Here is a 16,860-nt window from a genome sequence, read left to right as displayed (position 1 = left end):
CTCCCCTGGTTCTGTCTGTGTGTAGTCTGGTGCTGTGAGGTTACCAGGCTTCATAGACAACATTATGACACTCCTTCCTGTCTGAAAGCGTCCCCATGTTCAGAATTATATTTGTATTATTTCACTCTCGTCTGTAGTTACACATGTAATATGTCCTGGGAGCTGCTTGTGTCTGGATGGTGTGCTAACCTGTTTCACATTATGATAATGTAATATAATTTATATCGTTTGTATTATCCTAACATAATATTGTGGGTCTTTTTATTCTGTAATTTCTTCCTGGGGGGTTTTATAGGATGGGGGGGGGGGGGATATATTAACACCAGTCTAAACCAGCTTCACCTGGAGCTGCTATGGGACAATAAAATGGTTCACTTTCAGCGCTGATGTCTCCATGTGTGGCCTGTTTCTCTCTCTCTCTCGTGTGTGTGGCCTGTTTCTCTCTCTCGTGTGTGTGTGTGGCCTGTTTCTCTCTCTCTCGTGTGTGTGTGGCCTGTTTCTCTCTCTCTCGTGTGTGTGTGGCCTGTTTCTCTCTCTCTCGTGTGTGTGTGGCCTGTTTCTCTCTCTCTCGTGTGTGTGGCCTGTTTCTCTCTCTCGTGTGTGTGTGGCCTGTTTCTCTCGTGTGTGTGTGTGGCCTGTTTCTCTCTCTCTCGTGTGTGGCCTGTTTCTCTCTCTCTCGTGTGTGTGGCCTGTTTCTCTCTCTCTCGTGTGTGTGTGTGGCCTGTTTCTCTCTCTCTCTCTCGTGTGTGTGGCCTGTTTCTCTCTCTCGTGTGTGTGTGGCCTGTTTCTTTCTTTCTCGTGTGTGTGTGGCCTGTTTCTCTCTCTCTCGTGTGTGTGTGGCCTGTTTCTCTCTCTCGTGTGTGTGTGGCCTGTTTCTCTCTCTCTCTCGTGTGTGTGTGGCCTGTTTCTCTCTCTCTCGTGTGTGTGTGTGGCCTGTTTCTTTCTTTCTCGTGTGTGTGTGGCCTGTTTCTCTCTCGTGTGTGTGTGGCCTGTTTCTCTCTCGTGTGCGTGTGGCCTGTTTCCCTCTCTCGTGTGTGTGGCCTGTTTCTCTCTCTCGTGTGTGTGTGGCCCGTTTCTCTCTCTCTCTCTCTCTCGTGTGTGTGTGGCCCGTTTCTCTCTCTCTCTCTCTCGTGTGTGTGTGTGGCCTGTTTCTCTCTCTCTCGTGTGTGTGTGTGGCCCGTTTCTCTCTCTCTCGCGTGTGTGTGTGGCCTGTTTCTCATGTATGTGTGTTACTGATGTGCGGCTGGAGACACACTACAACCACGGGTGTATTCATTTAGTCTAAATGTTATACAACGGAAATCATTCACTCCAGAACCGGATCAGGTTTCGCAACTGAAAAAAAAGAAAAGAGTTTCTAATTGGAAAAATTCAGGTAGGTCCCGTTTAGTTGCTAGAGTTAAAACGGTTTTCCCGTTGCGAAACCATTTGGGTCTGTGACCCGCGACTGGTCGCGACCTCTGACTTTCTACTGTAACGGAAACAGAGGTCGTAGAGACGTACACAATACGACTGGTCGCGACCTCTGACCTTCTACTGTAACGGAAACAGAGGTCGTAGAGACGTACACAACACGACTGGTCGCCACCTCTGTTTCCGTTACAGTAGAAGGTCAGAGGTCGTAGAGACGTACACAACACGGACTACACCTTGTTCATGAAACACAGTATATTTTATTCTCAGTCAAACAATTACAACACTTCAGATCAAGCGATAACCGGCATAAGCTCGGCCAATGTGGTTGTTTTGGAGGTTGGGGGCTGTCCAATCGGTGATCGTTGTCAGGAAGCCACGCCCCTTCCTACTATCGTTAAGGCGCTCAGAAGGAGAAAGTAGAGGATATATAGAAAATAAAGACGCTCAGGATTTGAAAAATCCTTCTGCTAACCTTAACCAGTTACTTATCAACAGGGGCGGCAGGGTAGCCTCGTGGTTAGAGCGTTGGACTAGTGACCCGAAAGGTTGCTGGATCGAATCCCCGAGCCGACAAGGTACAAAATCTGCCCCTGAACAAGGCAGTTTAAACCCCACTGTTCCCCGGTAGCCCGTCGTTGTAAATAAGAATTTGTTCTTAACTGATTTGCCGAGTTAAATTAAGGATATATTAAAAAACAATGGCTGCTCAACAGAGTCCTGGTTTAAATTAATGTCACCCCCCCCCAGATAGATTATTATAGAGGGGTTCTGCAGGTCCTGGATCAGTCTGATGTCTTTAAACCAGCCTTTGTGTTTGCATCACGTGCTGTAGGGCTGGTCTCCCGGTCCGATGCCTGCGGCAGCAGTGTGTGTGTGTGTTTGCATCACGTGCTGTAGGGCTGGTCTCCCGGTCCGATGCCTGCGGCAGCAGTGTGTGTGTGTTTGCATCACGTGCTGTAGGGCTGGTCTCCCGGTCCGATGCCTGCGGCAGCAGTGTGTGTGTGTGTTTCCGTCACGTGCTGTAGGGCTGGTCTCCCGGTCCGATGCCTGCAGCAGCAGTGTGTGTGTGTGTTTCCGTCACGTGCTGTAGGGCTGGTCTCCCGGTCCGATGCCTGCGGCAGCAGTGTGTGACAGAGTGTGTGAGGTCTCGGAAGGTGTGGTGTCGTAACCCAGTCTCTTCATGTCTTTAGTCACAATGTGGAAGGAGAGGGAGACGAAACCCTGAGAACGGACCCTGGTCACTGAGACGGATGAAGAGAGACACACAGGAGGGAGAGAGACACACAGGAGGGAGAGAGACGCACAGGAGGGAGAGAGACGCACAGGAGAGGAGAGAGACGCACAGGAGAGGAGAGAGACGCACAGGAGAGAGAGAGACGCACAGGAGAGAGAGAGAGACACAGGGAGAGAGAGAGAGAGGAGAGGAGAGAGACGCACAGGAGAGAGAGAGAGACGCACAGGAGAGAGAGAGAGACGCACAGGAGAGAGAGAGACGCACAGGAGAGAGAGAGACGCACAGGAGAGAGAGAGAGACACAGGAGAGAGAGAGACGCACAGGAGAGAGAGAGACGCACAGGAGAGAGAGACGCACAGGAGAGAGACGCACAGGAGAGAGACGCACAGGAGAGAGACGCACAGGAGAGAGACGCACATGGAGAGAGACGCACAGGAGAGAGACGCACAGGAGAGAGACGCACAGGAGAGAGACGCACAGGAGAGAGACGCACAGGAGAGAGACGCACAGGAGAGAGAGAGACACATAGGAGAGAGACACATAGGAGAGAGACACATAGGAGAGAGACACATAGGAGAGAGACACATAGGAGAGAGACACATAGGAGAGAGACACATAGGAGAGAGAGACATAGGAGAGACAGAGACACATAGGAGAGAGAGACACATAGGAGAGAGAGAGACACATAGGAGAGAGAGAGACACATAGGAGAGAGAGAGACACATAGGAGAGAGAGAGACACATAGGAGAGAGAGAGACACATAGGAGAGAGAGAGACACATAGGAGAGAGAGAGACACATAGGAGAGAGACACATAGGAGAGAGACATGGTAGTGAGAAGACACCAGGATCCATTTAAAGACCCTACCAACATTACAATGTGCTTTTTAAAAAGGGATTTATGCTTCAGTCGACCTGCACAGCGTTTTACCATGAATAGGATCTACGAATGTTTAGGGCAAACTGAAGCAACACATCGTGGAATGAATCCCGGCAGAAACAGAGCCTACCTTCTCTGCCCTCTCCCTGGGCCACGACTTTAGGATCGGTGAACTCTACCACACACAGAAACAGAGCCTACCTTCTCTGCCCTCTCCCTGGGCCACGACTTTAGGATCGGTGAACTCTACCACACACAGAAACAGAGCCTACCTTCTCTGCCCTCTCCCTGGGCCACGACTTTAGGATCGGTGAACTCTACCACACACAGAAACAGAGCCTACCTTCTCTGCCCTCTCCCTGGGCCACGACTTTAGGATCGGTGAACTCTGGACGCCGGCCCAGCAGCCAACTACAGAGACACACACACACTTAGTCCCCCAGCATTAAACACACACACTTAGCCCCCCCAGCATTAAACACACACACTTAGCCCCCCCAGCATTAAACACACACACTTAGTCCCCCCAGCATTAAACACACACACTTAGTCCCCCCAGCATTAAACACACACACTTAGTCCCCCAGCATTAAACACACACACTTAGTCCCCCCAGCATTAAACACACACACTTAGTCCCCCAGCATTAAACACACACACTTAGTCCCCCAGCATTAAACACACACACTTAGCCCCCAGTCAGACACACACACTTAGTCCCCTCAGCATTAAACACACACACTTAGTCCCCTCAGCATTAAACACACACACTTAGTCCCCCCAGCATTAAACACACACACTTAGCCCCCAGTCAGACACACACACTTAGTCCCCCCAGCATTAAACACACACACTTAGCCCCCAGTCAGACACACACTTAGTCCCCTCAGCATTAAACACACACACTTAGCCCCCAGTCAGACACACACACTTAGCCCCCCAGTATTAAACACACACACTTAGTCCCCCCAGCATTAAACACACACACTCAGCCCCCCAGTATTAAACACACACACTTAGTCCCCCCAGCATTAAACACACACACTCAGCCCCCAGTCAGACACACACACTTAGCCCCCCCAGCATTAAACACACACACTTAGCCCCCAGTCAGACACACACACTTAGCCCCCCCAGTATTAAACACACACTTAGTCCCCCCAGCATTAAACACACACACTCAGCCCCCAGTCAGACACACACACTTAGCCCCCAGTCAGACACACACACTTAGTCCCCCAGCATTAAACACACACACTCAGCCCCCAGTCAGACACACACACTTAGCCCCCCCAGCATTAAACACACACACTTAGCCCCCAGTCAGACACACACTTAGCCCCCCAGTATTAAAACACACACTTAGTCCCCCCAGCATTAAACACACACACTCAGCCCCCAGTCAGACACACACACTCAGCCCCCAGTCAGACACACACTTAGTCCCCCCAGCATTAAACACACACACTCAGCCCCCAGTCAGACACACACACTTAGCCCCCCAGCATTAAACACACACACTTAGCCCCCAGTCAGACACACACACTTAGCCCCCCAGCATTAAACACACACACTCAGCCCCCAGTCAGACACACACACTTAGCCCTCAGTCAGACACACACACTCAGCCCCCAGTCAGACACACACTCAGCCCCCAGTCAGACACACACACTTAGCCCCCAGCCAGACACACTTAGCCCCCAGTCAGACACACACACTTAGCCCCCAGTCAGACACACACACTCAGCCCCCAGTCAGACACACACACTTAGCCCCCAGCCAGACACACACACTTAGCCCCCAGCCAGACACACACACTTAGCCCCCAGCCAGACACACACACTTAGCCCCCAGTCAGACACACACACTTAGCCCCCAGCCAGACACACACACTTAGCCCCCAGTCAGACACACACACTTAGCCCCCAGTCAGACACACACACTTAGCCCCCAGTCAGACACACACACTCAGCCCCCAGTCAGACACACACACTCAGCCCCCAGTCAGACACACACACTTAGCCCCCAGTCAGACACACACACTTAGCCCCCAGTCAGACACACACACTTAGCCCTCAGTCAGACACACACACTCAGCCCCCAGCATTAAACACACACACTTAGCCCCCAGTCAGACACACACACTTAGCCCCCAGTCAGACAAACACACTTAGCCCCCAGCCAGACACACACACTTAGCCCCCAGCCAGACACACACACTTAGCCCCCAGCCAGACACACACTTAGCCCCCAGCCAGACACACACACTTAGCCCCCAGCCAGACACACACACTTAGCCCCCAGCCAGACACACACTTAGCCCCCAGCCAGACACACACACTTAGCCCCCAGCCAGACACACACACTTAGCCCCCAGCCAGACACACACACTTAGCCCCCAGCCAGACACACACACTTAGCCCCCAGCCAGACACACACACTTAGCCCCCAGCCAGACACACACACTCAGCCCCCAGCCAGACACACACACTCAGCCCCCAGCATTAAACACACACACTTAGCCCCCAGCCAGACACACACACTTAGCCCCCAGCCAGACACACACACTTAGCCCCCAGCCAGACACACACACTTAGCCCCCAGCCAGACACACACACTTAGCCCCCAGCCAGACACACACACTTAGCCCCCAGCCAGACACACACACTTAGCCCCCAGCCAGACACACACACTCAGCCCCCAGCCAGACACACACTTAGCCCCCAGCCAGACACACACACTCAGCCCCCAGCATTAAACACACACTTAGCCCCCAGCCAGACACACACACTTAGCCCCCAGCCAGACACACACACTCAGCCCCCAGCATTAAACACACACACTTAGCCCCCAGCCAGACACACACACTTAGCCCCCAGCCAGACACACACACTCAGCCCCCAGCATTAAACACACACACTTAGCCCCCAGTCAGACACACACTTAGCCCCCAGTCAGACACACACACTTAGCCCCCAGTCAGTCACACACACTTAGCCCCCAGTCAGACACACACACTTAGCCCCCAGTCAGACACACACACTTAGCCCCCAGCCAGTCACACACACTTAGTCCCCAGTCAGACACACACACTTAGCCCCCAGTCAGACACACACACTTAGCCCCCAGCCAGACACACTTAGCCCCCAGCCAGACACACACACTTAGCCCCCAGTCAGACACACACACTTAGCCCCCAGCCAGACACACACACTTAGCCCTCAGTCAGACACACACACTTAGCCCCCAGCCAGTCACACACACTTAGTCCCCAGTCAGACACACACTTAGCCCCCAGTCAGACACACACACTCAGCCCCCAGCCAGACACACTTAGCCCCCAGCCAGACACACACACTTAGCCCCCAGTCAGACACACACTTAGCCCCCAGCCAGACACACACACTCAGCCCCCAGCCAGACACACACACTTAGCCCTCAGTCAGACACACACACTTGGCCCACAGCCAGACACACACACTTAGCCCCCAGTCAGACACACACACTCAGCCCCCAGCCAGACACACTTAGCCCCCAGCCAGACACACACACTTAGCCCACAGCCAGACACACACACTTAGCCCCCAGCCAGACACACACACTCAGCCCCCAGCCACGTTACCTTGTGAATTTCTGTAGTCTTGATGTGGATTCAGGAACAAACATTGGGATGGTTCTGGTGTGTCTGACAACAAGAGAGGAGAGATACTGACTGTCAGGAGAGGAAGAGGAGGAGAGATACTGACTGTCCAGGAGAGGAAGAGGAGGAGAGATACTGACTGTCCAGGAGAGAGGAAGAGGAGGAGAGATACTGACTGTCAGGAGAGGAAGAGGAGGAGAGATACTGACTGTCCAGGAGAGAGGAAGAGGAGGAGAGATACTGACTGTCCAGGAGAGAGGAAGAGGAGGAGAGATACTGACTGTCCAGGAGAGAGGAAGAGGAGGAGAGATACTGACTGTCCAGGAGAGAGGAAGAGGAGGAGAGATACTGACTGTCAGGAGAGGAAGAGGAGGAGAGATACTGACTGTCCAGGAGAGAGGAAGAGGAGGAGAGATACTGACTGTCCAGGAGAGAGGAAGAGGAGGAGAGATACTGACTGTCCAGGAGAGAGGAAGAGGAGGAGAGATACTGACTGTCCAGGAGAGAGGAAGAGGAGGAGAGATACTGACTGTCCAGGAGAGAGGAAGAGGAGGAGAGATACTGACTGTCCAGGAGAGAGGAAGAGGAGGAGAGATACTGACTGTCCAGGAGAGAGGAAGAGGAGGAGAGATACTGACTGTCCAGGAGAGAGGAAGAGGAGGAGAGATACTGACTGTCCAGCAGAGAGGAAGAGGAGGAGAGATACTGACTGTCCAGCAGAGAGGAAGAGGAGGAGAGATACTGACTGTCCAGGAGAGAGGAAGAGGAGGAGAGATACTGACTGTCCAGCAGAGGAAGAGGAGGAGAGATACTGACTGTCCAGCAGAGAGGAAGAGGAGGAGAGATACTGACTGTCCAGGAGAGAGGAAGAGGAGGAGAGATACTGACTGTCCAGGAGAGAGGAAGAAGAGGAGAGATACTGACTGTCCAGGAGTGAGGAAGAGAGATACTGACTGTCCAGGAGAGAGGAAGAGGAGGGGAGATACTGACTGTCCAGGAGAGAGGAAGAGGAGGAGAGATACTGACTGTCCAGGAGAGAGGAAGAGGAGGAGAGATACTGACTGTCCAGGAGAGAGGAAGAGGAGGAGAGATACTGACTGTCCAGGAGAGAGGAAGAGGAGGAGAGATACTGACTGTCCAGGAGTGAAGGGGATGTGTGTTGCTCCGTATCCTCTGACCACATCGTTACCAAACGTATCAGGACCGTAGACACTTACCACGATCTGAGGCCCTGCGTACACACAACACACTGTTAGCTATGGTATCATCAACTGTCTGCTACGGTAAGAAGGGTCTGTGTGTGTGTGTGTCTCACAGCCTAATGGGTTGGTGCTCTTAAAGGTGATCTCCAGAGGAAAATTCCAGATCATTCTCTGAGGAGAGTCTCTGCCCTTCGACGTAATCTGAGATATACCCTCCTCTAGACCCTGGAAAGAGAAGAGGGAGGGAGAGGAGAGAGAGAGGGGGGGATTGAGGAGAGGGGGTTGAGGAGAGAGAGAGGGGGGAGGAGGGATGGGGGAAAGGGAGTGTGGAGGAGAGGTGAGATATTGATGTCTCTTTAAACAACTGGGAACTCTGAAAAATAGGTCAAATCATGAGATCTGTGATCTTCAGGTCGGAGCTGTAGAAAGAGGCCCGAATTCCCGAGTTGGATGAATGTTCCAATGTTGTTTTGTTTTTTTACCACTCGTTTTTGTCCGAGTTCCCAGTCGCTTTGAACGCTCTGAAGTCAAACATTTACAACTTCCCTGCATCACTGGACATGCAGCTATTTAAGTACTTAGTAGTTTCTAGCTTAGTAAAACAAGCGTATTGTGTTATCTATCCACAGTAAGGGAACGTCAACGTGTTCCAGATGACTCGGAGTCACTCACCGAGGTGGGAGCCCAGTCGTGTCCGTAGACGAAGCAGTATTTACAGTACAGGTCATCATACTCTGGAAACTGACATCACATCCGTCAGATGAGAGGGAATAAACCGAAAATCAAATGAACAAGGCAGTTTTATAGAACATGTTTATGCTCACTAAACCAATCATTCAAAAAGCGGTCAAGTTATCCAATATGATCCGTCTCATTTTACCATGTTAACGTCAAATGCTTAGCTAGTAGGCTCGTTACTAACGTTAGCTAGCTAGCTACTCACATTCGCTCCTTCTATCTGTCCGTTTATCATCAACAGAAACACCGATGGGTTGTTGATAGCCATCCCGCTTCATACGATAACTTGAGAATATATATTGTTTTTAAAAGTATATAGTGAACAAACATAAATATTATAATTTAAGACTGTATAAGCGGTAACGTTTTGTGTTGTGGGAGATAAGTAACTTGTTGTTAAATGAAGGTTCCTTCCGCCCCGTTGCTAGGACGCTTTTGACTACGGCTAGTCGTGAGGGCCAAACTGGATCCGGTCAAGTTGATAAAGCGTTTTTAGTAAATAAACTGTCCACTAGGTGGTAGTCTTGGACAAGTTTTAATGGGTAATTGTCACATGCACAAGAACAGTGGGTTTCTTACGAGCTCATTTCCCAACAATTAAGTAATCAATATATAGTACTATAAAGTAAAGTAGAACAAAAATACATGAGAAATGGAAATAAGAACACAAGAAAGTAAGTAAGCTATATACCGTACAATATTAACAATGTACAGGGATACTGGAGTGATGGAGGTAGATATGTATAGGGGTTAAGGGGACAGGGATACTGGAGTGATGGAGGTAGATATGTATAGGGGTTAAGGGGACTATATACAGGGTCAGTACTATATTAACAATGTACAGGGATACTGGAGTGATGGAGGTAGATATGTATAGGGGGAAGGGGACTATATACAGGGTCAGTACTATATTAACAATGTACAGGGATACTGGAGTGATGGAGGTAGATATGTATAGGGTTAAGGGGACTATATACAGGGTCAGTACTATATTAACAATGTACAGGGATACTGGAGTGATGGAGGTAGATATGTATAGGGTTAAGGGGACTATATACAGGGTCAGTACTATATTAACAATGTACAGGGATACTGGAGTGATGGAGGTAGATATGTATAGGGGGAAGGGGACTATACAGGGTCAGTACTATATTAACAATGTACAGGGATACTGGAGTGATGGAGGTAGATATGTATAGGGGTTAAGGGGACTATACAGGGTCAGTACCATATTAACAATGTACAGGGATACTGGAGTGATGGAGGTAGATATGTATAGGGGTTAAGGGGACAGGGATACTGTAGTAATGGAGGTAGATATGTATAGGGGTACGGGGACTATACAGGGTCAGTACTATATTAACAATGCACAGGGATACTGGAGTGATGGAGGTAGATATGTATAGGGGGAAGGGGACAGGGATACTTGAGTGATGGAGGTAGATATGTATAGGGGTTAAGGGGACAGGGATACTGGAGTGATGGAGGTAGATATGTATAGGGGTTAAGGGGACAGGGATACTGGAGTGATGGAGGTAGATATGTATAGGGGGAAGGGGACTATACAGGGTCAGTACCATATTAACAATGTGCAGGGATACTGGAGTGATGGAGGTAGATATGTATAGGGGGAAGGGGACAGGGATACTTGAGTGATGGAGGTAGATATGTATAGGGGGAAGTGGACTATATACAGTGTCAGTACTATATTAACAATGTACAGGGATACTGGAGTGATGGAGGTAGATATGTATAGGGGTTAAGGGGACAGGGATACTGGAGTGATGGAGGTAGATATATATAGGGGGAAGGGGACTATACAGGGTCAGTACTATATTAACAATGTACAGGGATACTGGAGTGATGGAGGTAGACATGTATAGGGGTTAAGGGGACAGGGATACTGGAGTGATGGAGGTAGATATGTATAGGGGGAAGGGGACTATACAGGGTCAGTACTATATTAACAATGTGCAGGGATACTGGAGTGATGGAGGTAGATATGTATAGGGGTAAGGAGACAGGGATACTGGAGTGATGGAGGTAGATATGTATAGGGGTAAGGTGACTATATACAGTGTCAGTACCATATTAACAATGTACAGGGATACTGGAGTGATGGAGGTAGATATGTATAGGGGGGAGGTGACTATATACAGGGTCAGTACTATATTAACAATGTACAGGGATACTGGAGTGATGGAGGTAGATATGTATAGGGGGGAGGTGACTATATACAGGGTCAGTACTATATTAACAATGTACAGGGATACTGGAGTGATGGAGGTAGATATGTATAGGGGTTAAGGGGACAGGGATACTGGAGTGATGGAGGTAGATATGTATAGGGGGAAGGAGACAGGGATACTGGAGTGATGGAGGTAGATATGTATAGGGGTTAAGGGGACAGGGATACTGGAGTGATGGAGGTAGATATGTATAGGGGTTAAGGGGACTATATACAGGGTCAGTACTATATTAACAATGTACAGGGATACTGGAGTGATGGAGGTAGATATGTATAGGGGGAAGGTGACCTATATACTGGAGTGATGGAGGTAGATATGTATAGGGGTAAGGTGACCTATATACTGGAGTGATGGAGGTAGATATGTATAGGGGGAAGTGGACTATATACAGTGTCAGTACTATATTAACAATGTACAGGGATACTGGAGTGATGGAGGTAGATATGTATAGGGGTTAAGGGGACAGGGATACTGGAGTGATGGAGGTAGATATGTATAGGGGGAAGGGGACAGGGATACTGGAGTGATGGAGGTAGATATGTATAGGGGGAAGGGGACTATATACAGGGTCAGTACTATATTAACAATGTACAGGGATACTGGAGTGATGGAGGTAGATATGTATAGGGGGAAGGGGACAGGGATACTGGAGTGATGGAGGTAGATATGTATAGGGGTACGGGGACTATACAGGGTCAGTACTATATTAACAATGTGCAGGGATACTGGAGTGATGGAGGTAGATATGTATAGGGGGTAAGGTGACTATATACAGGGTCAGTACCATATTAACAATGTACAGGGATACTGGAGTGATGGAGGTAGATATGCATAGGGGGAGGGGGACTATATACAGGGTCAGTACTATATTAACAATGTACAGGGGTACTGGAGTGATGGAGGTAGATATGTATAGGGGTAAGGAGACAGGGATACTGGAGTGATGGAGGTAGATATGTATAGGGGGAAGGGGACTATATACTTGGTCAGTACCATATTAACAATGAACAGGGATACTGGAGTGATGGAGGTAGATATGTATAGGGGTTAAGGGGACTATATACAGGGTCAGTACTATATTAACAATGTACAGGGAAACTGGAGTGATGGAAGTAGATATGTATAGGGGTTAAGGGGACTATATACAGGGTCAGTACTATATTAACAATGTACAGGGATACTGGAGTGATGGAGGTAGATATGTATAGGGGGAAGGGGACTATATACAGGGTCAGTACTATATTAACAATGTACAGGGATACTGGAGTGATGGAGGTAGATATGTATAGGGGGAAGGGGACAGGGATACTTGAGTGATGGAGGTAGATATGTATAGGGGGAAGGAGACAGGGATACTGGAGTGATGGAGGTAGATATGTATAGGGGGAAGGACACAGGGATACTGGAGTGATGGAGGTAGATATGTATAGGGGGAAGGAGACAGGGATACTGGAGTGATGGAGGTAGATATGTATAGGGGGAAGGGGACAGGGATACTGGAGTGATGGAGGTAGATATGTATAGGGGTTAAGGGGACAGGGATACTGGAGTGATGGAGGTAGATATGTATAGGGGTTAAGGGGACAGGGATACTGGAGTGATGGAGGTAGATATGTATAGGGGTAAGGTGACTATATACAGGGTCAGTACCATATTAACAATGAACAGGGATACTGGAGTGATGGAGGTAGATATGTATAGGGGTAAGGTGACTATATACAGGGTCAGTACCATATTAACAATGTGCAGGGATACTGGAGTGATGGAGGTAGATATGTATAGGGGGAAGGAGACAGGGATACTGGAGTGATGGAGTTAGATATGTATAGGGGTTAAGGGGACAGGGATACTGGAGTGATGGAGGTAGATATGTAAAGGGGTTAAGGGGACAGGGATACTGGAGTGATGGAGGTAGATATGTATAGGGGTTAAGCGGACAGGGATACTGGAGTGATGGAGGTAGATATGTATAGGGGTTAAGGGGACAGGGATACTGGAGTGATGGAGGTAGATATGTAGAGGGGGAAGGAGACAGGGATACTGGAGTGATGGAGATAGATATGTATAGGGGGAAGGTGACTATATACAGGGTCAGTACCATATTAACAATGTACAGGGATACTGGAGTGATGGAGGTAGATATGTATAGGGGTTAAGGGGACAGGGATACTGGAGTGATGGAGGTAGATATGTATAGGGGTACGGGGACTATACAGGGTCAGTACTATATTAACAATGTACAGGGATACTGGAGTGATGGAGGTAGATATGTATAGGGGGAAGGAGACAGGGATACTGGAGTGATGGAGGTAGATATGTATAGGGGTTAAGGGGACAGGGATACTGGAGTGATGGAGGTAGATATGTATAGGCGGAAGGGGACTATATACAGGGTCAGTACCATATTAACAATGTACAGGGATACTGAAGTGATGGAGGTAGATATGTATAGGGGTAAGGGGACAGGGATACTGGAGTGATGGAGGTAGATATGTATAGGCGGAAGGGGACTATATACAGGGTCAGTACCATATTAACAATATACAGGGATACTGGAGTGATGGAGGTAGATATGTATAGGGGGAAGGGGACTATATACAGGGTCAGTACCATATTAACAATGTACAGGGATACTGGAGTGATGGAGGTAGATATGTATAGGGGGGAGGTGACTATATACAGGGTCAGTACTATATTAACAATGTACAGGGATACTGGAGTGATGGAGGTAGATATGTATAGGGGGGAGGTGACTATATACAGGGTCAGTACCATATTAACAATGTACAGGGATAGTGGAGTGATGGAGGTAGATATGTATAGGGGGAAGGGGACTATATACAGGGTCAGTACTATATTAACAGTGTACAGGGATACTGGAGGGATGGAGGTAGATATGTATAGGGGTTAAGGGGACAGGGATACTGGAGTGATGGAGGTAGATATGTATAGGGGTTAAGGGGACAGGGATACTGGAGTGATGGAGGTAGATATGTATAGGGGTTAGGGGACAGGGATACTGGAGTGATGGAGGTAGATATGTATAGGGGTAAGGAGACAGGGATACTGGAGTGATGGAGGTAGATATGTATAGGGGTTAAGGGGACTATATACAGGGTCAGTACCATATTAACAATGTACAGGGATACTGGAGTGATGGAGGTAGATATGTATAGGGGTTAAGGGGACTATATACATGGTTAGTACTATATTAACAATGTACAGGGATACTGGAGTGATGGAGGTAGATATGTATAGGGGTACGGGGACTATACAGGGTCAGTACTATATTAACAATGTACAGGGATACTGGAGTGATGGAGGTAGATATGTATAGGGGTTAAGGGGACTATATACAGGGTCAGTACTATATTAACAATGTACAGGGATACTGGAGTGATGGAGGTAGATATGTATAGGGGTAAGGTGACCTATATACTGGAGTGATGGAGGTAGATATGTATAGGGGTAAGGTGACTATATACAGGGTCAGTACTATATTAACAATGTACAGGGATACTGGAGTGATGGAGGTAGATATGTATAGGGGTTAAGGGGACAGGGATACTGGAGTGATGGAGGTAGATATGTATAGGGGGAAGGGGACTATATACAGGGTCAGTACTATATTAACAATGTACAGGGATACTGGAGTGATGGAGGTAGATATGTATAGGGGGAAGGGGACTATATACAGGGTCAGTACCATATTAACAATGTACAGGGATACTGGAGTGATGGAGGTAGATATGTATAGGGGGAAGGTGACTATATACAGGGTCAGTACTATATTAACAATGTACAGGGATACTGGAGTGATGGAGGTAGATATGTATAGGGGTTAAGGGGACTATATACAGGGTCAGTACCATATTAACAATGTACAGGGATACTGGAGTGATGGAGGTAGATATGTATAGGGGTACGGGGACGATACAGGGTCAGTACTATATTAACAATGTGCAGGGATAGTGGAGTGATGGAGGTAGATATGTATAGGGGTAAGGTGACTATATACAGGGTCAGTACCATATTAACAATGTACAGGGATACTGGAGTGATGGAGGTAGATATGTATAGGGGGAAGGAGACAGGGATACTGGAGTGATGGAGGTAGATATGTATAGGGGTTAAGGGGACTATATACATGGTCAGTACTATATTAACAATGTACAGGGATACTGGAGTGATGGAGGTAGATATGTATAGGGGTAAGGTGACTATATACAGGGTCAGTACTATATTAACAATGTACAGGGATACTGGAGTGATGGAGGTAGATATGTATAGGGGGAAGGTGACTATATACAGGGTCAGTACCATATTAACAATGTACAGGGATACTGGAGTGATGGAGGTAGATATGTATAGGGGAAGGGGACAGGGATACTGGAGTGATGGAGGTAGATATGTATAGGGGTTAAGGGGACTATATACAGGGTCAGTACCATATTAACAATGTACAGGGATACTGGAGTGATGGAGGTATGGAGGTAGATATGTATAGGGGTTAAGGGGACAGGGATACTGGAGTGATGGAGGTAGATATATATAGGGGTTAAGGGGACAGGGATACTGGAGTGATGGAGGTAGATATGTATAGGGGTAAGGTGACTATATACAGGGTCAGTACCATATTAACAATGTACAGGGATACTGGAGTGATGGAGGTAGATATGTATAGGGGTTAAGGGGACAGGGATACTGGAGTGATGGAGGTAGATATGTATAGGGGTACGGGGACTATACAGGGTCAGTACTATATTAACAATGTACAGGGATACTGGAGTGATGGAGGTAGATATGTATAGGGGTAAGGGGACTATATACAGGGTCAGTACCATATTAACAATGTACAGGGATACTGGAGTGATGGAGGTAGATATGTATAGGGGTAAGGTGACTATATACAGGGTCAGTACCATATTAACAATGTACAGGGATACTGGAGTGATGGAGGTAGATATGTATAGGGGTAAGGTGACTATATACAGGGTCAGTACCATATTAACAATGTACAGGGATAGTGGAGTGATGGAGGTAGATATGTATAGGGGGTAAGGTGACTATATACAGGGTCAGTACCATATTAACAATGTACAGGGATACTGGAGTGATGGAGGTAGATATGTATAGGGGTAAGGTGACCTATATACAGGGTCAGTACCATATTAACAATTTACAGGGATACTGGAGTGATGGAGGTAGATATGTATAGGGGTTAAGGGGACAGGGATACTGGAGTGATGGAGGTAGATATGTATAGGGGTTAAGGGGACAGGGATACTGGAGTGATGGAGGTAGATATGTATAGGGGTTAAGGGGACAGGGAAACTGGAGTGATGGAGGTAGATATGTATAGGGGTTAAGGGGACAGGGATACTGGAGTGATGGAGGTAGATATGTATAGGGGTACGGGGCCTATATACAGGGTCAGTACCATATTAACAATGTACAGGTATACTGGAGTGATGGAGGTAGATATGTATAGGGGGAAGGTG

At 48.1% G+C, this 16,860-nt stretch overlaps 1 protein-coding gene across 1 annotated transcript; it reads right to left on the bottom strand.

Annotated features, from left to right (window-relative positions):
- Positions 1-1,655: 1,655 nt before the first annotated feature.
- Positions 1,656-9,540, bottom strand: LOC135538751 (B9 domain-containing protein 1-like). The gene is made up of 7 exons (XM_064964657.1): positions 9,316-9,540; positions 9,045-9,113; positions 8,486-8,597; positions 8,305-8,401; positions 7,153-7,215; positions 3,874-3,941; positions 1,656-2,657 (listed from the first exon to the last, which is right to left on the bottom strand). The coding sequence occupies exons 1-7, from the start codon at positions 9,376-9,378 to the stop codon at positions 2,494-2,496; spliced, it is 636 nt and encodes a 211-aa protein (XP_064820729.1). The 5' UTR covers positions 9,379-9,540; the 3' UTR covers positions 1,656-2,493.
- Positions 9,541-16,860: the final 7,320 nt, after the last annotated feature.

Source organism: Oncorhynchus masou, unplaced genomic scaffold, assembly GCF_036934945.1.
Source record: "Oncorhynchus masou masou isolate Uvic2021 unplaced genomic scaffold, UVic_Omas_1.1 unplaced_scaffold_181, whole genome shotgun sequence".
Lineage (NCBI taxonomy): Eukaryota > Metazoa > Chordata > Actinopteri > Salmoniformes > Salmonidae > Oncorhynchus > Oncorhynchus masou.
Note: the sequence above shows the minus strand (reverse complement) of the source record. Positions and strands in the feature narration are given on the sequence as shown.